We start from the raw sequence: 22,989 nt of genomic DNA on the forward strand, positions 1-22,989 counted from the left end.
TCGTGTTCAAGATTAAGAAGTATCGGAAACGAGTAGCAAAAGTTACCCCCTCCGATGATGGTTGAGCTTCTCGAGCCAACCCCGCCATGCAGTCCTCAGCGCGGAAACTTCTTCCGCCAATCGCTTGGACGGAGATTCCCGTTCTTGGGAGTTTGACTGCTCAGAGGCTCCGCGATCAATTCGGGAAACAATATATCTTGCTTGGCTATGTGGTATTAGTGCTACCCAAAAGAGAAGCTTATTGACGAGAAATTTCTCGGTTTCGCATTGCTGCCCGTCGAGCCGATGTCCCAGATTTCTCGATATCGCACACGCTTTTCGTTCGAAGTAGCTCCTGAGATCATTCTGGGCTATTCCTGATTCCTAGGCGATTAATTGTCTCCACTAGTTTCATGACATGATTGCTTTAGGACGAGGCTTTGGACCGGGTCACCTCAACAAGGCGGTAGCTCCAACAGCCTTGTCGCCTGGCCGTATTGTCTTTCCTTTTACACCAGATATCCGCAGCACGCAAGCCTCAATAAAGTCTCCCTTCGTGCCTCAGACAGCATCCTTGCGACGCCTGATCAGGACCTTTGCCCTAGGATTCGCCAGAGTAGAAAACCCAAAACGCATAGGCTCAACACTACTCTTGTCCACATCATCAGCCAGCTTGAACTCGTACCCGAGCAAGATGTGCGACATGATCAGCTTCGCAGAGCTCGCGCCAAAGAACCGACCTGGGCACGCGTGCGAGCCGAGCCCGAAGCCCATGTGCTCCGGCGACACGCTCGCGAGCTGCGCGTTGTGCTCGTTGTTGCCGCCCTCGCGCATCCGGAGGAAGCGTCGGCCGTCAAAGGTTTCTGGGTTTGGATAGATCTCCTGTGTTCAGGAAGTTAGCGATCTGGTCGGCATAGACCGCCGACAAGAGATGGAATGTCTTACCGGATCCCACATGTTCGCGGATGATACGGCAACGCCTGTCGTCTTGGGCAGCACGGTGCCGTCACTCAGTTTCACGCCATCTTCCATCACGCGCCTCCCAAGAGCCACTATTTGCAAGTTAGCAATGACACAATGCGCAGTCAATGAAAGTCGCTGACCCGACGCAATGGGCTTGAGACGCAACGTCTCCTTCAGCACACTGTCCAAAAGCCTCAGATTATACAACGTCGAGCTCTTCCACCCACCCCTCGTCTCCCTCACAATCTCCCCCCTCAACGCCTCCGTCACCTCCGGATTCACACACAAATCCAGCAAATTCTGCGACACCATATCTGTACTCGAAGCATTCGCGAGAATCGACAACCCAAGCTGCTGAAACGCCGCATTCTGCGCCGTCCGATCTTGCTGCTTCTTCGCCAGCTTCTCGATCCACGCCAACGCGTTATCAAACACGACCCCACCCTTCTCGGCCTCCTGCTCGCGCCGCTTCTGCAGGATTGGCTCGATAGCCTGCCGCGCGGTGCGGAGCATCTGGCGCAGCTCACGGCAGCAGGGGAGGAACCAGTGGACGAAGCGGCGGACGGGGGCCGGGTAGGAGCGGAGGACTTTGGCGGCGGCCATGGCTTTTTGGGGGTAGTTCATGGTGATAGTGAGCCAGGTTGGGTCCCGGCAGAGTTCGGGGCCGAGGAAGACTAGGGCAGAGACGCGGGCGACGATTTGGGCGATTGTCGGGGCGAGAATGATTTCGTGCCATTCTGAGATGGTGTTAGAGAGGACATGAGTATCTCAAGTAAGGGTATGAGATGATTGGTTAGATGTACCTTCGTTATCCGTAAAGACGTCTTTCAGAGCGTTGGCTGCCTCGTCTGCGAGCGGTTGTGATAATTTGGCTGCGCGGCCTAGATGAGCAAGTTGTGAGACTGGACGGGTTCCAAAGACTCACCAACATCACTCTGAGTGAGATGAGTTCGGATCATCTCACGGATGAGCTCGCTTCCCGAGCTAAAGTACGGCTCGAACCCCGGTGTCCCGGCCTGCCAGTAGGCCAGGAGGAACTCGGTCGAGCTCAAGCGGTTATCATTCTTCACATCGTGGCAGAACTCAGGCGCCAGAACCGTGAGGGTGCTACCCTGACCGGTGAAGACTCTGAATGGCTTGCCGCCGTATTTCTTGGCTCCCTTGGCAAGGAGGGCTCTCCCGCCTTTCAGGTATTCCTCCTGAGTCTTGTTGATGACTGGGTAGATCTCGACATCTTGGAACTTGTGTCGAAGAGGTGCTGCGATGACTGAAGCTAGTACGAGTAAGGCTAGCCAATAGAAGCTGGAGTTGGACGCAGGAAGCGATGAGGATAGCTTTAGGCTTGCAAACTCTGCCCAGCTGGCTGATGTAGTTGATACGTTCGTATCCATGATATGGTGATCGGAACTGGGCCTGACACTATCTCAGAAGTGGCTTGCGGAAAACTATCTCCAGTACAGATGAGGGTTCACGAACTAAGGCTCAGTCTTTAGAGCCGAGATTTAAAAATTCTTTAAATTTGACCTATTCACTATGAGTTTGAATAAAGCTTCTCGTTCAATCCGACTGCTACTCTGACTCCAAAGGTGAGCTGGCTCAAAGTACCTACTTAACCTGTCGCCCAACATTTTCGCCGCGATTCTCATTGTGAAGACCACGAGGTGCTAGGGAGTACATAGATTTCTCTGTGGCATGGAAGCGAATGAGTCGATGAAGAAAGCTACTACGGAGCTGGGGCTCGGTCCGAAACCTTCGCGCGGATTGTCTTTCGGACCGCTACATTGGCTGCTGAGAGCATCATTCAAATGACACATTTTGTACTCTTTTTAATGTGTGTTAGTGTTTTTGCTGGTCGATGAAGGGTGCTTCAAGACGCCAGGTTGAAGGGAGAGACAGCGACTACGACCGCAGCGCTCGATAAATCCACCTGCTTGTGTGGGTGCGCTAATAGAAGGCGGAAACCCGGCATCATGGTTGCCGGCCGGCCCTATGATTAGTACTAACACATCCTTTAGCTCCGCGTCGTCGGGTCCGAGATCTAGTCGGAGGTCATCCCTACGGACATAACACAGCGGATTTGTAGGCGGCATTATTACGGATTATCTCTTGACTACTGTTGTAGTGCACTGGATATCAACGACTACTCTGCTCCAGTCGCGTCTCCATACGGAGCGTTACAGTAGTGCCCGGAGCGGTGATCAAAGCGTCAAATTCTTCTCTCGATCGGATGACTGACAAGCAGGCGGAATCTACCGCGGTGTAAAGTCTGCGATAGCCCTTGTATCAACGGACCGAAAGAGACAAAGTGCCTCACTCAGTACTCTATCGCTACGGCTTGGAAGTGATGATGGACGGCTGCGCCGACTTGGCTTCGGTCGGCGGGTCCCCAGATAGAAGAGATTGTTGAAGGGACATGACATGGAGGCCGGGTTTTCCGAGTCAGTCGGACTTTGCGTTCCTCACGGCTCGACTCCCCCCTCTTGGGGGCGCAAAACATCATGCAGCTAAGTCACGCAGCGTGCCGAAACCCCAAATACCCCTCTGCACTAAATCTTCGGGAAGCCAGCACGGGTTATGTCTAAAACCTCATGATCCGTGGTTGAAAGAAATCCAAAAGTGTCCATTTGGGGAATGCCAAGGTGTCATGTGTGCAACGTCGTAGATGGAAAAAAAAGATTAGATGACGCCGAGGATAATGCCGCAGGTATAGCCCTCTCACACGTCTCGTTTTGGCAGGCCGCTCTGAACGTCATTCGTTTCCCGATATTAAGGGGAGTAAAGGCCACCTGGACGCGTATGCAGGTAGGATCCATAAGCAAGAAATCAGCAAAAGGAAACAAATTGATTCCGTAGTAGAGAACTGTCAGTGTCGAGGAGTTCGAGAGGGTCAGATCTACAGGGACTCCCGCAAATGGTTGCAACGAAAGAGGCAACGTCAGATACATGGGTGTTGCTTGTCGGGCCGCCGCGCGACTCGAACGATCTGAGGACCTCTGTCAGCGGATTTTTGCGTGTTTTGTTCAGAGTCCTGACTCTTGAAACATCAAACTTTTTCACAGAGGCAATTTGAATGGATCTGCAAGAGAAACAACGAGGGAACACCCGTACAGTGATCTCTGAAGCTCTCGAAACACGCATATCACACTTCTCTCGAGTTGTGTAGATATCCGTAGGGATACGATTACTCAACAACCCGGTGCTCAATAACGGCCTTACATTCTCTTGGGAGATCGATTTCCAGCTCCTCCGTCACAAACGCTACCAATGTTGGGTTTCCAAGGCCCAGACTACCCAGCCCCCGGGTAAACCGGCGTCTCCCCGCACGTGGAGAAGCGTCTCCTTGCATCTAGTGACACTGGGGAAATGCGCTTCTCCAGTTCTTCCCCATCGCACAGGCTACGCTAATTCCACTCTCCGCTCTTCTCGTCAGCAAACGCCTCCACCATCCAAACAAGCTTCATCACAGTTTTAGAGTTGAACTGGCTCTAGATTCGTCGTCTCTTCCTTGCCTGCCGCGCGCGGCCCTACTTCCGCTTCAGAGCAAAGTGAGTTGACACGACTCTTGCTCACATGAGCAAAAGCCACAAAGTGAACATGACGAGTCCTGTCTTCCGCCCGGTAGAAGACTCTTCCGCCGCGATCAACCCCCGGAGAGCATACCCCAACCTGGTCGCCTTCTCCGCACTCGCCATTGCCGATGCATGGTTATCCCCTCAAGCTAACACGTGTAGTCTACCAGTGTGGGGAGAAAAAGGCAGGTCGCTATGCCTCATTCTATTGCTGTCAGAGCTCTCCCAGATGCTCGCCTTGAATCAGGCATAGACCGCCCAGTGTTTACTTTTGTCTGGAAGGTCGCCTTGTCCAGTCATGCCGTGGCTAACTGCCGTCACTCCACGCCGACCGGCACGCCACCCGAAGGGATCGCCGAGGGTGGGCATCGATTTGCTACTAGTCTTCTTGCCAGGGTTGTGTTGAGATGAACGGCCTGGCATCGTCACATTGGAGACTACCTTACTTCTGGATACCAGTTCGACTACAGTACCTACTCCATTGCCATTATAAAAGAAGCCATTGAGCCCCAACACCTCGGCGTAGAGGACCGCCAGTCTCGAATGGACCTTGGAATCTGTCCTATTCAACGCCCATTCGCCGACATGAAGTCCGTCAACCTTTCTGCGATGCTGCTGGTGCCAGCGGCTCAGTACGTCATGAGCGCTTTCGCCGACGACTGCAGCGCCCTCGCCAACAACTTGAAGCTCCCAAACACCACCGTCTGGTTTTCCACTCCCGTCTCTGCCGGAACCAATATTACCTTCCCAGAGAACCACCCGACATGTACCCGCCCTGGTCAGGTCGTCGGAGTCGACATTTGCCGTGTGTCCATGTTGACCACTACCGGACCCATCAGCAACGTTAGTATTGAGGCCTGGCTCCCGTCCAACTGGACCGGCCGTTTCTTAAGCACCGGCAATGGAGGCACTGGCGGATGTATCCAATACGAGGACATTGCCTACGCCGTCTCACGAGGCTTCGCTGCAGTCGGCGCCAACAATGGACACAACGGCACCATTGGCTCGCCCTTCCTCAACAACCCCGGCACCATTGAGGACTTTGCCTACCGATCCCTCCACACCGGCGTCGTCATTGGCAAGGAGACGACCAAAGCCCTCTACGGCAAGGAGCACACCAAGTCATACTACCTTGGATGCTCAACTGGTGGAAGGCAGGGCTTCAAGGAAGCCCAAGACTTCCCCGACGACTTTGACGGTATCGTGGCTGGTGCGCCCGCCTTCGCCTTCAACAACTTGACATCCTGGAGCGGTCACTTCTTCACCGCCACCGGCACCTCCGACAAGCCGACTTTCCTGTCGGCGGATCTCTGGACTCTCGTCTACAAGGACCTGCTTAACCAGTGCGACGGTCTCGACGGCCACGTCGACGGCATTATCGAGGACCCTGATCTGTGCCAGTACCGCCCCGAGTCTCTCATCTGCGGTGCCAACCAGACGGCAAACTGCTTGACCGGCATCCAGGCCCAGACGGTCCGCACCGTCTTCTCCGACCTGTACGGCCAGGACGGAAGTCTCGTCTACCCCCGCCTCCAACCCGGTGGCCAGCCCACCCAGATCCTGCTCGCAGGCCGCGCTTTCCCCTACACCACGGACTGGTTCCAAAACGTCATCTACAACGACACGACCTGGGACCCGGCCACCATCGGCCCCAAGGACTTCGCCGCCGCCGCCGCTCAGAACCCCGGCGGTATCGAGACCTGGAAGGGCGACCTCTCCGGCGTCAAGGACCGCGGCACCAAGGTGCTGCACTACCACGGCCTCCAGGACCCCATCATCAGCAGCGACAACAGCGCGCGCTACTACAACCACGTCTCGCGCACCATGGGCCTCACGTCCGCGCAGCTCGACGAGTTCTATCGGTACTTCCGCATCTCAGGCATGAACCACTGCAGCGGCGGTCCCGGCGCCAGCTTCATTGGCAACAAGGACTCTGCTGTTGCCGGGTTCGAGCCCGAACGCAATGTTCTCTCAGCCATTGTCCGGTGGGTTGAGGAGGGCGTCGCGCCGGATTCGATCCTCGGCACTGCTTTTGTCAATGGTACGCAGGGCGGCCAGGTTGCTTTCACGAGGAAGCACTGCAAATACCCCACGCGTAACGTGTACAAGTCCGGAGACCCCAACTCTCCTGATAGCTGGACTTGTGTATAACGTCCCTTGCTTGTGTTTAGTCTGCTTCTGATGTACATATTGCTTACTGCACATTACCATAATATGAATGACAAGATTACGTGTACTATAATTCAATTGAATGAATGACAGCAGTGATAATTAGTCTAGGGAGCTTGTCTCGTAATTGCCTCATGACTGCCTCAGTGTGCAACTGACGCTGTTCATGCTGAAAGCCCGGATCACTTGGTATTCCCACTGTTTCTCTTCCCGTAGAGGGACAGGGAAGAAAAGGGAAGGAAATCTCGACTCGAGCTCGCTACCATCTGGAAGTGTCCTCGTATTCCATCAGAAAGGTTACAAATATGAATACGCAGGTAACACGTGGTAACATTGCTCTGCACCAAAATTACTATGATGAAGAATGTTTGAAAAAAGAAGCTGTCCATGGCATTATGTAGGGCCGTGAGCCAACATATGCTCTCACCACTCAGGGCGAGAATCGTACCGCTCGGCCATCGACTACAACGGACGGTGCTTCTTGGAAAAAATGGTCGCGCTTCTGGCTCTAAGAGGGTATCACGTCCAACCCTCCCTCTACATTAAGGCAACCCAGTTCGATTACCCGCTCGAGGTATCCACAACAACCAAAGTGCAGCCTGCTATAGCGTCAGACCTGACGAAAATATTATGAATATTACGGATTTCTTTTTGACAGAGTCCAAATTCTTTATGCAACATTGACATCACGCACATATTAACCGAAACCATTGAAACCGAGGGAGACAACGTGTCTGTGACATATCTGACTCAACTTGCATCTCTAACCCTCGCTACGTAGTCTGATCCATGAATGGGAAGATTCTCTGGCCTGAAGTTTGAATAGGCTATTATAGCCAACTCTAAAAAGTTCTCAGCAAGTTTTAACTGCCGCCGCTTGTTGAGCATTGCCGCATGTAGTTCAAAGTTTCCTCACCTTCAAAGTTTCTTTCTCTCAACTCGCGTTCGCTTCACTAATTGAACAACTACGAGAGTTCCCGTCACTTCAGCACACACAGACCATTCTGCTTCTCACCAGACCTTTTCTACTGGTCGCCTCCAACTTGGCGATCTGAAAAGGACACTACTCGTGACGATCTATGATGGGCAGACATGAACAACACGAACGGAACGGCTCCTGCGCCTTTTAACCCGGCATGGGCAGCTGAGAGTAACACCGCGCGCATCATCGCTGTCGTAACTGTTTTTCATCTCCTGGCGCAGTTGAGCGTTACGCTGCGGATATACGCCAGAATATGGGTCATCAAGGCGCCGGGGTGGGACGATACGGTCATGGTCTTATCGGCGGTAAGTACACCGCATCGAGCTCCAATCCTGCTGCCCGCAGAGACTGACTTGGTCGAGTGTGTAGATCTGCGCCTGGGGAGGATGGATCTCATTCGTGATTCAGGCGCAATACGGTCTTGGCAAACACTTCTCGACCATCGACAAGAAGTATGACTACATCGTGTTCAACCACGTCGCCTTTTGGCAAGCGATCATCTCCGCCGCCGGCGCTCTCATGTTTCTTAAGGTCTCTATCGCCCTTAGTCTCTTGCGTCTGAGCAAGACTGGATGGTACAAGTGGGCGTTGTGGTCAACTATTGGTAGGTAAATCACACTCGTCGGCCTCTTCCGACAAGTATTGACGGTTCGAACAAGCTCTTGTCTCGTTCTACTCGATTGGCGGCATGTTTCCGTTCTTCCTTCACTGCAAACCCATGTCAGGATTTTGGGACAGGAGCACGACACCACCTCCAAAGTGTAAAGATAGCAATAACATCAATCTGTTTGGTCTCATAAACACAGGTAAGTCGGGTTCCTGTGTCTCATGGCCGCGACGCGATGGTGATATCGCTCACGCACTTTCAGGATTCAACATCTTCACCGACGTAATTCTAGCCACCCTACCTGTGCCAGTCATATGGAATTTGCAGATGAAGCGCAGACTTCGTCTCTACGCAATTGGAATCTTGAGCTTAGGTTACTTGTAAGTATCGAATGATTCAAAGTCATGATTGCTCGACTCCCGTGACTAATGAAATTCCAAGTGCTGTTGCGATGGGCATAGTCAAAGCAGTATACCAGCTCAACAACGACAGCGACCCTGATAAAACTTTCAACAGAAGTATCCAATTCTGGGGCTTGTAAGTACGATTACAGAAAGCTCGGTGGCTTGAAACTAATAATTATTTCGCGCCTAGCCTACAGTTGCAGGTCGGTATCATCGCAGCATGCGCACCGGCTTTGAAACCTCTTGTCAACAAGTTACTCAATCTATCAGCATATAATCAGCATATTCCAGACGCATGTGGCAAGCGGTCCCAACAGACAGGCTCTGGACCGAGGACGCTCGAGTACGACACCTTCCGCAGCCGTACTGACGGGATAACCAGAAGCGATCAGTACGAACTCGATGAATGGGCCTTGGATCCACGATATGGCACACAAACGGGTGAAATCAGACTGCAGACCATGCAACCTCCAGCAGGCATAATGCTCAGCGAGTATGATCGAGGTAAGGCCTTGCGCATAGAAGAAGAAACTGCGATACAAGTCCAGTCGAGCAACTTGCATGGGATCATCAGCAAGACTACTGAGTTTGCCAGGAGATCTGAACATCTTAACTAGCATTTCCAACCGTTTATGAGCGGCATACGAGAAAGGTGTCTCATAGACATTTCAGCATCTGGTTGCACATGAAGTGGAACAACACGTACGCACGTATGTGCCATGCCGCATACGTGAGCTGACTTCCCTCTCCGCACGAAGTTCTCAACGGTTCGCCAAAGGCACTTCACTTGTGATTATTTCCAGGCCAGCCTTGAAGTCTAACATACACACTCATGACCTGACAATGTCCAAGTGCGGTCCGACGGATGAGACAAAAGCTCGTACCATGGAGCCATTCTTGCGATCGCGTTCCGATGGGATGATACCCTGTTATTCTTCGGCCGAAATTGGCGCTTTTGTTGACAAGATCCTGGAACAGGGGCCCTTGTGAGCGGGTGGAGTGAGGCCCCAGCCCGATGCACTGCAGCTGGGGCTCGTTCCTTGCAGTCACATCAGGGATTCCCGGGATGCGATCCCGTTGAAGCACGTCTCCGACCCAAGAAATTTAGCAGATTCCACAACAGATGGCAGGTGGGCTGTAGAAAGTGGCGAGATTCCGGGCATTGCGGGCTTGCTAGATTGGCGGACTCCGCGGTTCAGTTTGAGGCGTGCAAACACTCCCACCGGTTCGTTATTGAGTTCACTCTGTTGCCGTGACGAGATCATGGACATCTGCAGCACCGGAGAGACTCTGTTGCCACCCAGCTCTGAAGTTTGCACTGCCTGCTCTATGTTGACTTTCTGGATAGCGAGATGGAATAACCACTTAAGCGTTGTCACTTCGACCTTGGCCCTTCTCGATAATGATATTATCCATCATTTTCTGGTCTAAGGTAGCGAAGTGTTCCTCAGCAACAGCCTTCAAAGCGACATTATGACCTTTCAAAACTCTGCCAGCAGCTTTGGTAGGAGATACTGGTTGTTGTACTCCCACAAGATGGTGGTGAACTGCGCAGACCATGCAGCTCCCGTGTAGTATGTGCTTCTACGACCCTGAAGAGCGTATTGCTCAGTAATATGTCCAGCTGCCAGCTCAGCGCCAGGCACACGCAGGCTCACGGCACCGTGGTTAGCCCAGGCTTTCACATTGAGCTGCTCGGCACCGAGGCTCGGGATCGTACCAGCGTCAGCTAGCAACTTGAGGGACTTTCTGACTAGAGCTTGTGCCTGAGTGCTATCGTAATTGGAGGAGCCGGTGATGAGCACGCGGAAGTTGTTGTCGCCGAGGTAATCGAAGCGTCCAACGAAGGGAGTCTTAGGAAGGGAGATCCAGTTTGTGGGAACGTTGTTAGTGAGGGAGTAGCTGATGGGCAAGGAAGGGTGGGAAACGATGCCGGCGTGGACGGTAGTCCATTCCCACTTCGAGAAGACAGCCGCCTCCTCGTCGCTGATATCTATGCCGTCAAAATTGGCAATTGTAGGCTCAAAAGAGAAAAGAAGCTTCTTGGCCCTAATCAGTGTCTGCTTGTTGTCGGGGCCACGAACAAGAACCTCCACGCCATCCTCGATACGGGAGGTATTGATAGCTGTGGACGAGTAGAGGACATCGTCGCCGAGGAGGTCTGCAATGGCATCATAAATGTCTTGGTTTCGCCTGGATACAGGCACGAAGGAACCAACTGTGCCCAGGAATGACCGAGTGATGGGTGCGCCGAAGCCCTGCATGACGTACAAAGTTGTCTGGTCGGCGATATTGCCCAGACCAAGACCGGTGGTCTGAAAGATGCGAGGAACAGCCGCCTGAAGGTTGTGCTTCTTGACGAAGTCGGAGAACTTGAGGGTGAGGTCTTCAGGAACACCAACGGTTGTGTTTGGGAAGTTTGCATAGGAGGGAAGAATCTACGATTCGTACTTCTCACACTGCTCGAGATAAGCCTTCAGGGCAGCTGTAGCGTCCGCGGAAGCCGGTAAGGAGTAGTTGGTTGTCTTTCCTGTGCTGAAGTCGGCATACGTGGTCGTCAATACCTGTCTGACTGGAGTCTGCACAGGGATATTGAAGCGGGCGAAGAAATCGCGGGCGCCGCCGTAATCCGTATATGAGTTTACACCAAAGTCATATGGATTTCCAGTTTCGGGGTCTGTGAAGGTTGCGACGCGACCGCCCTGAGTGGGCATTAGGCTCTTCACTCTTTTCAGATCCAGTTGATTTTCACTTACAATGCGGTTCTGTTTTTCCACGACGACAATTGTCTTGTTATAGTCTTCGCGGAGTCTTACGGCTGCGTGAGCTCCAGAAGCACCTCCGCCTAGAATCACAACATCTCTCTCGATGATAGTTGTCTTGTTACCCGTGGGTATGATTGCTGCTGACACCAATGACAGAGCGCCAAGAGCGACTCCGATGAGCGATGACATCTTGACCCTTGGTACCGGTAGTATTGGTGGCAACGGATAATAAACAAGATGCAGTGCCTTTACCAATCGCCACTGGTGAGCTGGTAATGCTAACTGAGACGATGAGGGCAACGAAAGAGTCCAAGGTGAATATTCGCGTTCGTAGATGAGTTCTTAAGTAGGACATAAGTACCGGTTTGCTACGCCGCATCAACGCATCGGACATTCGGAGGTGCTGCTGTTGGGAGAATGGGATATGGAGGCATGAGATGCAGAACATGGAAGTGACCCCGGCTTAGCGTAGAACATAGATTCCATGTGCAGCAAGTTCGCCGAGAGCCATTCGTTGGGTGTTGCCAATGGGGAGACCAGATGCACCTTGTCCAACAAGATGACAGGGTCTAGTCAGGAAGTGGTGTTCTCCAACTGAGGTTCTACATGCGTTGCGGCGAACCCAAGCCTGAGCCCGTCCTAGCCTGCTTGATTGTTGCTGACAGGCATATTGGCGCAGGCAAGTAGTGATACCTCAGGTTTCTTGACCTGAGTTGAAGTTGGTTGCAGTTTGTGTTATGGCTTAATTACTCGAGGTAGTTGATTGGCTTTGAAGGAGGGAGAGGCTAAGCATAGATACAATAGGCCTTCTATCAATTATTGGTAATTAAGATCTTCGGGATGGCGCATTCGGTCACTGACTGAACGGTTACACTGTACAGGTTTGCCGAGATCAACCCACAAAAATGGCAATCAGAGTCCACATCTGTCAGTTGATCGGATGAGGCGATCACGCCAGTGGGTTTCGACTCGGCAACTATGCCCGAAATCCATCCACTCGTTAGGGCAGGGGGTCAATCCCACGGCTGGAGTTTGCCGTTCCACTCCGTTCCACTCAGTTCCTCGTCGTAGGGTTTGAGGTAAGTCGGAGCGACGAGAAAGGTATGCAATTAATAACAGTCCCTCAATAACGTCTATAGGGTTTGTTATACAAGGTGAAAGGTTTTCGCCATGAATTCAATAAAATTACAGATATTGATTACATTAGAGTGTTCAGTGACACTTGTGGTATGTATCGCTCTTCTCGGAAGACATAATCTCATCTATGTGAAGTCTCTCGACTCTTTAGGACAAAAACCAACTCAGTATTTTTTAGTAACCGGCCAAAATCTGGGCAGAGATCTTCTCGGCCAAGACATATACAGTGCTCTGGGGGTGGCCAGGGGGCAAAAGCGCAAAGCTGCTAGCATCGACAACTCTCAGACCACTGACACCAATGACCTTGGCATCTTTGTCGACGACAGCCATGGGGTCGTCAGACTTGCCCATACGGCACGTGCAGCTGGCGTGCCAAATGGTCATGACAGTGTTGCGAATGTTCTGGAGGATCTGGGCATCAGTCTCGACCTTGGGACCGGGAAAGTACTCCTTGTTGTCGGCCAAGACGGGCTTCATGGCATTGCTAGCAAAGGCCTGACGGAGGCGCTTGAAGGTGGCAACGGCGACAGCAACGTCAGTTGGGTCGGTGAGCCACTTGGGGTCGATGAGAGGCAGGTCCTTGGTATCGGCGGAGGCGAGGGTGACGGTGCCCTTGGACATTGGAGCAACGAGACCTCCGAGAATGGTGGCGTACTGATAGCCGTCCTTGGGCTGGGTGAGGAGAAGGTTGGAGAAGTCACCGACGTAGCCAGGGGCGGTGAGATACTCGATCTCGGGCCAGTCAGCAGGGAAGTTGCTGTCGAGGATGGCAGCAGTATCAGAGGAGATGAGGTCGCGAGGGGTCTTCTCCCAGCCGAGGAAGTCACAGACGGGGTTGGTGAGGGGGCCGATCTTGCGGATCGAGTAGTCGAAGGCGAACTGGGCAGCAGTGTAGATGAGGTCGTTGGCCAGACGGGTCAGAGTCTGGACCTTGACGCGCCACGTGGGACCGAAGAAGACGTGGTCCTCCATGTTTTGGCCGACACCAGGGCGCTCAGCGACGATGGGGATCTTGAACTTGTTGAGCTGGTCCTTAGGGCCAACACCGGAGACCATGAGAAGCTGGGGGCTCTGGAAGGCACCGGCGGACAGGATGACCTCCTTGTTGGCCTTGAGGGTGTAGGTGGTGATGCCAGCATTGGAAGTAAGAACAACGCCAGTCGCCTTCTTGTTGCTGTCAAAGAGAATCTTCTTGGCCAGAGACAGCTGGTAAACCTTGAGGTTCTTGCGGCCAATGGCCTCGTTGAGGAACGAGGTCTGACTGGACTCGCGCTGCTGCTTGCTAGGCTGGATAGTGTCGGAGCAGTACTGCGCACCCATAAGCTCACCACTGTTGAAGTCCTGGGCCTGGGGAATGCCGATCTCATTGAGGGAGGGCTCGAGGTACGTGCTGAAAGGCTGAGCGTAGTTGGCGTAGGAGACGTCAAGAGGGCCTCCGGCAGCATCGAAAGCGTCAAGGTTGTACTCTGCGCTGGCGTTGGGGAAGCGAGTAGGACCGGGCGGGGTAAACTTGACACTCTTCTTGAAGTAGGGAAGAAGGGAGTCCCAGGTGTAGCTATCATCGCCGATGGCATCTGCCCACTTCTGGTAGGACTGCTTGGTACCGCGCTGGTAGATCATGAAGTTGCGAGCGGAACTGATGTTGCGTTAGACTATTTGCCAAATTAAATGTAACTTCACGACTTGGGAACTCACCTTCCACCGAGACACTTGCCACGAGCATAGTGAATCTTGCGGTTGTTGGCACCGGTTTGTGGCTGCGTGATGAAGTTCCAGTCCACGAGAGGGTTCGTGTCAAGAGGACTAGCGCCAGCGAAAAGAGTATCGCCGGCGGGTGTCTGGCCGATGAGAAGGTTGGTGATCTCGTAGAACGTGCCGGCCTCAATCACAGCTACGGTAACATCGGGGTTGGCGCTCAGTCTGTTGGCCATCACCAGACCGGCAGTGCCACCGCCGACGATGACATAGTCGAAAGTCGCATCCTTTCCAAGACTGCCTGCACTAGTGCCGAGCTGACGCTTGTGCTCGGCATGGAATCGTGCCTCCTCGTCTGCCGGGGCGGCATGGGTCAAGCCCAATATGGTAATGAACGTAGAAACGGCATAAGTGACACGCATTTTGAAAAGAGAGTATAGGAAAAGTTAGATGAAAAAGAGAGTGATTTGTCGACCCGTGAGACTTGGAGGTTAATAGACAACATCTGGAAGTGAATAGGATTGACAAGTCACTTATAATCGTATGACATGTTTCCTCCATCCGATCCCCATCCCACCGGACGCTGTGAGCTTTGCCCGGAATAGATCCTGTCGCGAGTGTTTACGAGAGCTAAAGTCCATGTTCAGCTAGACTGGAGGCGGGCGCTAGAAGATCACGCTCATTTGGTCCACGCTAGACATAGTCTATTGCGTTCCTGGCTAAGTTTGTTTGCATTAGCGCGTGAATAGACTGCACCACCGCAGAAATTGGGGCTGACACCGATGACCACCGTTCTTAGGGTCCTCTGGTCAGACAGCGGCTTACTGCTTGGACCCTTTCTTAGTATTTCGTGGACAATGAAGATTGGTTCAGGGACATGTTTTTCCAAGATCTCCAGGGACGGAAACGTGGGCAACGGGAGCTTGCGGGGGTGTAACCATGACGCTAGTCAGGATTTGACTTTTGACTGCTTGCTCAGGGGAGAGTCGGGCGAGGTTCAGAGGGTCGCTCGTCCGAACCTTAACAGCCTAGACGCAGGTGATAGATCGAACGACAGACTTCAGGACGACCTGTAGGCCCAAACTGGTATTTCGGCGGCTGTTGCCGACAAAGTCTTGCGAATTTAGCCCAGTTCTGGACGGAACATGATGTCAACGATCCATTGTTAGTTTAGGTAGGCCACTAAGCTGCAGACCGGAAACCGCCTACCTGGACTCAATTAAGCAGAGACAGCAAGCTGGATTGTTTCACGATCCGCCGAGCCTTGTGAAGTCGAGTTACTAGATGTGTAGGTGGACCAAAATCTCGAATAATCATGTTAGCGTCGATCTCGTTCAACGTCAAGACGATGCCCGAATGGTCAATTGCGAAAATTCTTGGATAAGAAAAAACAAGAACTCACGCATGTGAGCTAGTAACATGGGAAGGGAGTGACAGGAATTTTGGCCCTTGAATCATGGAGACATGACCTTTTTGGATCTTCACACCAATGCTGCTCTAGCCATGATCACCGTGTCACACCAGACGCATACATTGGTCAGCATAAATAAGGTATTGCCTCGCTGACAGCATGAATGAATGAAGGAATAGTTAAGATCTGCGCTGACATTGCTTTTTGCTTGCAATGCTGACTTCAAGCAAGCTTATGAAAAATAGCCAATCAGCCGATACATTCTGTATGGAACGTCAAACAACAACATACCCTTCCACGGCTTCAAAATGCATAGGGGCAGGAATGAGGGCGTACAAAAATAATTTGTCTCAATTTATTCACTTCCGGCAAGGTTGGCTGGTATAAAAGATGTCCGACTACCTGTGAAGGCTCGGGTCTGATGAAACTTTTGGTCCGTAAAGGAGAGATGAAATTCTTCCATATAGGCTGTTTACCACGACTTAAGCCATTGATGCAAGGCCAGGTCGCTCCAGAGTACTGACGGCTTTGTCCGCTGGGGCGAACGACCTGTGGGTCTCCTGCGCTATTGACTCGAGCACGTAGAGTCGTAGAGGTGTGAGATTTTTTCGCCGCATCGATCGCGAGAGTTTATTTGTTGCAAGTCTTATCCGATATATGATCCGAATCATCAAGCGATGGGGTCCTGATTTTCTACCTTCATTGCATGTACTTAGTCTGGTAAAATTGCTGGAAGTTATGATTGGACAGGGAGAATGTTCCACTTTTGCGATTGAACTAGGTAAAGTAAGTTCTACGATAGACGTCAGATTGACTCGACTCCAGAGCCTTTGGCTTCGCAAAGGCCCCTCACTCTTGAGTTTGGCATGTAAACTAGAATCTTGTAGAAAGTCTGCCCAAGTTTTGAATAAGGGTTCGATAATCAATTAGACAACTACCACATTGAGCCGCGAAGGGCAACTGACTCTTCTTTCGGTCGTAAAAACACTGAAAACCCGCTTACATAAGTTCGTCAGGTTGAGCTCAGCCTCTGAAGGGACAGGGATATAGCTCGCTAATATCTGAAAACCGACGAGCTGGTTTGTCCCATTGACCCCTTAATCAAAGGTCCCAAGGAGCTCCAGCTCAACTTGACACACTAGCACAGCGCAAATACAGCGTAATTGGCTAAGATTTTCAACCATCTTCAACTTCCGGGATGGCATGGCCTCACGTGTTATAAGCTAATTGCCTCACTTTACCTCATTCTTCGCCAAACCGAGCAGTCACTGGTGGATTATTGAGTTGCTGATGGAGCCAACAACCATGTCGTCTTGCTGTAACCGGATGCTTCTGATTGCTGGGTGAATCGGGCGGGCCGCGTTAATCACTCGGTTTCGGCATTCTGCCCACAACTTTCTTGGGTTTAAACTTTCGTGGGGATGCCTTCAATCTATTCCAGAAGCTCTTCCCCTGGTAGTGCATCGCGAAGAAGGAAGTTCGCGCCTATTCGGCTCATGTATCCTGTTTACTAACCAAGTATGGTTGTCCTGACCGAGCCGAGGGGGTGAACTGGTAATGATGTAAATAGTTGACAGTCCCCTATGGAGCAATTTCGTATGGCTTTCTTGTCTGTCTATCTTCTGGTTCAGTTACTCTCTTTTTCTCACCACGTTCGCTTTCGCGACATTCACTCTTTTTCTAACAGTACCAAACATTCATTTCACTTGGCTGGTCCATCTACGATTCACCATTCTTTCAAGTTTCGAGTGACCTAGCCTACAACATCCAATCATGAGAAGCGCCGGCCTTATTTTGGCGGCCGCGGCGTCCGTCCGCGCCGCTTGCTCGTGGAAGAACGTCCACACCGGAGGCGGTGGCGGCTTCGTGCCGTCCATCGTCTTCCACCCGACCGAGAAGGGAGTCGCATACGCTCGCACCGACATTGGAGGTCTTTACAGACTGAACGCCGACGACTCATGGACCCCCATCACCGACGCCAACGGATTTGCTGATGACGCCAACTGGAACCGATGGGGCATCGACGCTCTTGCGGTTGACGCCCAGGATGCGAACAAGGTCTACATTGCGACTGGCATGTACACCAACGACTGGTAAGCACTGCTCTGCAACTCAGTTTTCCATCCCGCGTCGAAGCTAAACCACAGCAGGGACCCCAAGAATGGAACATTCGCACGCAGCTCCGACAAGGGAGAGACCTGGGAGACCACCACTCTTCCCTTCAAGGTCGGCGGCAACATGCCCGGCCGCGGAACCGGTGAGCGTTTGGCTGTCGACCCCAAGAACTCGGAGATTATCTTCTTTGGTGCCCGCAGCGGCAACGGTTTGTGGAAGAGCACAGACGCTGGTGAGCAGAATTCCATCCACGATCTCCCCTCAATTCGGTTTTCTGACAGAGTATAATTGATTAGGTGCGACTTTCTCCAAGGTCTCTACTTTCGAGGCCGTCGGTACTTTCCGCCCTGGCGCAGCGAGCGATGCCTACAACGGTGACCTTCAAGGTCTGACCTTCGTCACCTTCGACGAGACCTCCGACGTCGTCAACGGTGCGACCTCGAGAATTTTTGTTGGAACCGCCGACAACACCACTGCATCCGTCTACGTGAGCACTGACGCCGGTGCCACCTGGGGCCCTGTCGATGGCCAGCCCAAGAAGTTCTTCCCCCACAAGGCTGTGCTCCAACCCGCCGAGAAGGTCATTTACTTCACCTACTCCGATGGAACCGGCCCCTACGATGGCACCCAGGGCGGTGTCTGGAAGTACGACCTGACTTCGAGCAAGTGGACCGATATCACCCCCACCACTGGTAGCGATCTCTACTACGGCTTTGGTGGACTCGGTGTCGATATGCAGAAGCCTGGAACGATCGTTGTCGCCACCCTGAACAGCTGGTATCCCGATGCCATCCTCTTCCGCTCCACTGACTCCGGCGCGACCTGGAAGAGAATCTGGAGCTACGGTGCCGATGGCAAGGTTGCGCCGCAGTACACCATCAGCGCCCCCAACGCTCCCTGGATCGAGACGAACTTCCTCGACATCGACACCAAGAAGCTCGGCTGGATGATTGAGTCCCTCTCAATTGACCCCACCAACAGCGACAAGTTCTTCTACGGCACCGGCCTTACCCTGTACGGTAGCAACGACCTGACCAACTGGGACAAGAACAAGACCATCACCATCCAGAGTCTTGCTTCCGGTATCGAGGAGATGGCAGTCGGTGCCTTGGCCAGTGCCGCTGAGGGCCCTGAGCTCTTCTTCGCGACTCTTGACAACAACGGCTTCACCTACAAGACCGCCGCCGATGTCGACAAGGCCCCTCAATCGGCCTGGACGAACCCTTGGTGGGCCAGCAGTGTCGACGTTGACTTTGCCGGCAACAGCCCCAACAAGGTTGCTCGCATCGGTAAGGCCACCGACTCTCCTCAGCTTGCCCTCAGCAACGACGGCGGCGAGACTTGGTCCGTTGTGAACTCCACCGGCAACACTATCACCGACGGCTCCGTTGCCTACTCTGCCGACGGCGATGTCATTCTCTGGTCCTCCAAGAGCGAGGGCGTCCAGGTCATCCGCAACGCAGGCAAGCCCGAGAACAGCACCCTCCCCGCGAGCAGCGTCATCGCCAGCGACAAGAAGAAGAACGACGTCTTCTACGCCGGTTCCAAGGCCACTTTTTACGTCTCTACCGACGGTGCAGCCACCTTCACAGAGTCTCCCCTGGGCAACGTCACCGAAATCCGCTTCATTGCCGCTCACCCCGCCACAGCCGGCGAGCTGTTCGTCTCCACCAACTCGGGCGTCTTCCACAGCACCGACTTTGGCAAGACCTTCACCTCCATCTCCGGCCCTTCCAACGCCCACGCCGTCTCCGTCGGCAAGGGCGAAGGCAGTGCCTGGAACCTGTACGTCTTCGGCGAGGCCGCCGACGGCAAGAAGCTCTACGCCAGCGCCGATCTCGGTGCTTCGTGGGTCGACCTCCAGGGCACCTACAGCTTTGGCGCTCTCGACGGCGCTGCTCTAGTTGGTTCCGCCAACGAGGCCAACGTTGTCTATGTTGGTACCAACGGCCGCGGTGTCATGTACACCTCGTGCCCTGTTTCCAACTCCACCGCGGCCCCGGCTGCTGCGCATGCCAGAAGGCACGCTCGCAGCAGACCCATGCGTCTTGGAAGAGCTCCCCACCGCCATTGAGCGCGGGGATGTTGTGTATGAAAAGCTCGATTCAATTCATCTGTAGATTCAGTTTAGAACTCATTACCTGTAAATAAACTGGTAAATTTTGAAGATTTAAAACCTCAAGCTATCTTATTAACGTCAAGTGAGACGCCAGCGAACTTTCCATCACTGCTATCGCTGGTGAAAGCACGGATTGTCTTGATCACGAATCCAGGTATCAACAGCAATTTAGGGGTACCCCGCTCATCAAAGTGTGCAATATGCAGGGGGGTCATAAAATTGTTCAGGGCTTTAGCGGCTGTCTTGTTAGCGCAACTTCAGTTTAAACTTCTGGAATAACTCTAAGCTTCCGATGACTTCAAATCACCTCAAATTGAACTTCAATCGGCCACATGGTTTCTTGAGACAAACAATGGCTTCCTTAACAAGTACAAGGGCGAAGTCTAAAGTCGCAATCGCTAGCTCCTCCTCTCCAAATCTTCATCTCGACCATCCTACACCCGAAGAATGCATCCAGATATGGACAATTACGGCTGATGAATGGAAAGATTGTTTGACTAAGCCCTTGTACATGCTCGAGTCCGCGTACCTCACCACAGTCCCACTTGCAAAAGACGGAGGCATGGCGACCTGGGTTCTCGTTGACAAAACTTCGCCGCCAAATGAGCGGAATATCTTCTGCTCATGTGAAACTTTTCGCAAACGCTGTCTCGTGAGCGATAGCATGGGGAACATGACGGAGAGAATCGTTCATGGGGTCGCCAGCGTCTTCTGTCCAGAAAAGTTTCGCGGCCGCGGCTTCGCAGCTCGTCATATGAAGGAGTTAGCGACGGTACTGCGCGGTTGGCAGTCCGAGAACGGAAGGATCATCGGAAGCGTCCTTAACTCAGACATAGGAAAGGGTTTTATACCAAGATGGGATGGACACCAAACCCAATCAACAGGCACCTGGTGTTGCCGCCTGCAAAGATGGAGAAACCTGCGACTTCACGGCCAATCTTCGAATCGGATCTGGAGAGCCTATGCCTCAGGGACAAGGCCATGATACAAAATGACATGGCCACACCGAGTCTGTCACGCAAGCGGGTGGTTATTCTACCAGACTTGAATCATATGTTATGGCACATTCGCAAAGAAGACTTTGCTACCAAGCAGATCTTTAGTAAAAAGGCAGTGATAAAGGGAGTAATCACTGGAGTGGCTGGGAAACAGGTCTGGGCTACTTGGGTTCGTCGTTACTACAGGCACCCAGACCCCCATAGCATTGAGGGTGCAGATGATAAGAATGTTCTTTATATTCTACGCCTTGTGGTAGAAGGGGATGAGACTGCGAACAAGCCACGCGAAGCAAACATCACGATATCGATGAAAGATTATGCAGAGCAAGCTGCTGCGTTGAAGGCTGTGATGCAGGCTGCTCAAGCAGAGGCGGCAGATTGGAGGCTAGACCAGGTACAACTATGGGATCCATCTCCCATGGTAAAGAGCCTTTTGGACCAAAGCGACCTAGATGCTGTTTACGTTGAGAGGCAGAGTCATAGCATTACTAGTCTACTATGGTTCGAGGATGGCGAGGATTTGGGAGCAGAGGACGCTCCGATTTTGATTGACAATGAGCATTATGCATGGTGTTAGGGGAGGAGAAAGATTCTTAGTTCGACTGAAAGCTCTTCATTACGGAATTCCATAAACGGAAGGCTTTGGCGCCGATTACCCAGCTATGATACAAGAGGCTCTGAAGCAATGGAACATAGGTCTGGGAGAGCTATCGAAATTTCACAGTGTGTGCAAGTTTGATTCCTCAGGTAATATGTACATGAAGTTAATCTCCGTCTCCAACCATCAAAGAGTTCATCCGTGCCACTAATGATACTGATGACTGATGATACTGATGCATCAAAACCGCTGAAAGCACATGTTAAGATTTAGCAAGCGAACTTCGCGGGTCCTGGAATCGTATAGTTCGTGACGACGGGGTAGTAGATGTTGATTGTGATGCCGGGATCGGATCCCTGAGACGATAGTCAGTAAACAGTGCATCTCATGTGGCTTGATGGTAATGATTCAACAACAGACCTTGTAAGCACCAGGGAAGCTGACAGTCGACGGGCTCTTGGCCGCGGTCCCGCCAACGACATTAATCTGAGCACACTCCATGTACAGTTGTGCACCCGGGTAGGAGCTGGCGCCGTGCAAGGCAATCATCTCAGCTCTGAGAAGGTACTGTCCGTTGGCAATACACTTGGGAATAGTAATAGCCTGCTTCCCAGCATTACCAATGACGCGCTCCGTTCCCCAGACACCACTGCTCAGCCCGTCCTCCTGGATCTTGAACCATCCCGCGCCAGTACCGGGATCGGTCTTGGCGTCGGTGACCTTCTTCATGTAGGCAAGAGTTGGTCCCTTGTGGCTGGCGTCCATGACGTCCTCGGGCCCGCTGGTCAGGGTGTGGCGCCAGACGGCTGTCACTGTTGACCCGGCTGTCACAGTGATGACTTTGTCAGTTGACTTTGTCGGGTTCGGATCACCGTTGCAGGCGATATACTGGGACGTGACGTCGGTCTGAGGACCGTCGTACTCCGGGGTACGGATGCCTTGAGAAACGCCGCTGTTGACGCCATCGGCCTCGAGGGAGACGAAGATGGTGTGGGCCTGGCAGAGGCCGGCAGCAGCGAGGAGACCGAGAAGCTTCATCTTGTAAAGTTATTGCCTTCCCTTTAGCATCAAGTATCCAAATGCGCACGGCGCAGGTCATGAGAAAGGGAGGTCAATCATCATTTTATACCGAATCTGCCGTGAACATGGTCCATAACGGACTTTACGACTCCCTCAACCGCGATGATGTTCCAGGACGGCGAGCACGGGGCGACCCCTTCCGGCATCCCACGAGCGGAAGGTCATGAGGTGGTGGCAAGAACGGATTGCATCGCTAAGTGAGACTGATAATGGAATAAAGGTGCCAATGCTAGCTTGGCGGGGCCAGTTCATCCGGCATTTAGATTAAGCTCATTTATCCTCCGCGAATCGCTTGGCGATAGTGTTGTATCGAGCCGCCCTTAGTCTCAAGTAAGTGGTGCCCTAGCCAATGACACCGACACCCACCGGCAGGAATCAGATGGGAGGACCTCTTGTTG

The 22,989-nt window shown here is 52.7% G+C and overlaps 8 protein-coding genes across 8 annotated transcripts; 4 read left to right on the forward strand and 4 right to left on the reverse strand.

Moving 5' to 3' along the window:
• Nucleotides 1-540: 540 nt before the first annotated feature.
• On the reverse strand, nucleotides 541-2,333 carry CPAR01_06940 (cytochrome P450; the record flags this gene model as incomplete). The annotated part of the gene is made up of 5 exons (XM_060491211.1): nucleotides 541-861; nucleotides 925-1,031; nucleotides 1,083-1,679; nucleotides 1,746-1,823; nucleotides 1,868-2,333. 5 exons carry the CDS (start codon nucleotides 2,331-2,333, stop codon nucleotides 541-543), a joined length of 1,569 nt encoding a protein of 522 aa, XP_060350085.1.
• A 2,763-nt stretch (nucleotides 2,334-5,096) lies between these two features.
• CPAR01_06941 (tannase and feruloyl esterase) lies at nucleotides 5,097-6,662 on the forward strand (the record flags this gene model as incomplete). The annotated part of the gene is made up of 1 exon (XM_060491212.1): nucleotides 5,097-6,662. One exon carries the CDS (start codon nucleotides 5,097-5,099, stop codon nucleotides 6,660-6,662), a length of 1,566 nt encoding a protein of 521 aa, XP_060350086.1.
• A 1,110-nt stretch (nucleotides 6,663-7,772) lies between these two features.
• CPAR01_06942 (uncharacterized protein) lies at nucleotides 7,773-9,290 on the forward strand (the record flags this gene model as incomplete). The annotated part of the gene is made up of 6 exons (XM_060491213.1): nucleotides 7,773-7,967; nucleotides 8,032-8,266; nucleotides 8,322-8,468; nucleotides 8,532-8,649; nucleotides 8,711-8,806; nucleotides 8,864-9,290. 6 exons carry the CDS (start codon nucleotides 7,773-7,775, stop codon nucleotides 9,288-9,290), a joined length of 1,218 nt encoding a protein of 405 aa, XP_060350087.1.
• An 864-nt stretch (nucleotides 9,291-10,154) lies between these two features.
• On the reverse strand, nucleotides 10,155-11,627 carry CPAR01_06943 (amine oxidase; the record flags this gene model as incomplete). The annotated part of the gene is made up of 3 exons (XM_060491214.1): nucleotides 10,155-11,059; nucleotides 11,132-11,375; nucleotides 11,430-11,627. 3 exons carry the CDS (start codon nucleotides 11,625-11,627, stop codon nucleotides 10,155-10,157), a joined length of 1,347 nt encoding a protein of 448 aa, XP_060350088.1.
• Nucleotides 11,628-12,749: 1,122 nt separating this feature from the next.
• CPAR01_06944 (GMC oxidoreductase) lies at nucleotides 12,750-14,692 on the reverse strand (the record flags this gene model as incomplete). Its single annotated transcript, XM_060491215.1, has 2 exons — nucleotides 12,750-14,211; nucleotides 14,271-14,692. 2 exons carry the CDS (start codon nucleotides 14,690-14,692, stop codon nucleotides 12,750-12,752), a joined length of 1,884 nt encoding a protein of 627 aa, XP_060350089.1.
• A 2,762-nt stretch (nucleotides 14,693-17,454) lies between these two features.
• Nucleotides 17,455-19,870, forward strand: CPAR01_06945 (fungal cellulose binding domain-containing protein; the record flags this gene model as incomplete). Its single annotated transcript, XM_060491216.1, has 3 exons — nucleotides 17,455-17,774; nucleotides 17,832-18,028; nucleotides 18,093-19,870. 3 exons carry the CDS (start codon nucleotides 17,455-17,457, stop codon nucleotides 19,868-19,870), a joined length of 2,295 nt encoding a protein of 764 aa, XP_060350090.1.
• A 900-nt stretch (nucleotides 19,871-20,770) lies between these two features.
• CPAR01_06946 (uncharacterized protein) lies at nucleotides 20,771-21,490 on the forward strand (the record flags this gene model as incomplete). Its single annotated transcript, XM_060491217.1, has 1 exon — nucleotides 20,771-21,490. The coding sequence occupies one exon, from the start codon at nucleotides 20,771-20,773 to the stop codon at nucleotides 21,488-21,490; it is 720 nt and encodes a 239-aa protein (XP_060350091.1).
• A 290-nt stretch (nucleotides 21,491-21,780) lies between these two features.
• CPAR01_06947 (glycosyl hydrolase family 61) lies at nucleotides 21,781-22,549 on the reverse strand (the record flags this gene model as incomplete). Its single annotated transcript, XM_060491218.1, has 2 exons — nucleotides 21,781-21,867; nucleotides 21,932-22,549. 2 exons carry the CDS (start codon nucleotides 22,547-22,549, stop codon nucleotides 21,781-21,783), a joined length of 705 nt encoding a protein of 234 aa, XP_060350092.1.
• Nucleotides 22,550-22,989: the final 440 nt, after the last annotated feature.

This window comes from Colletotrichum paranaense (genome assembly GCF_030867605.1).
Source record: "Colletotrichum paranaense strain IMI 384185 chromosome Unknown Scaffold_5.1, whole genome shotgun sequence".
NCBI lineage: Eukaryota > Fungi > Ascomycota > Sordariomycetes > Glomerellales > Glomerellaceae > Colletotrichum > Colletotrichum paranaense.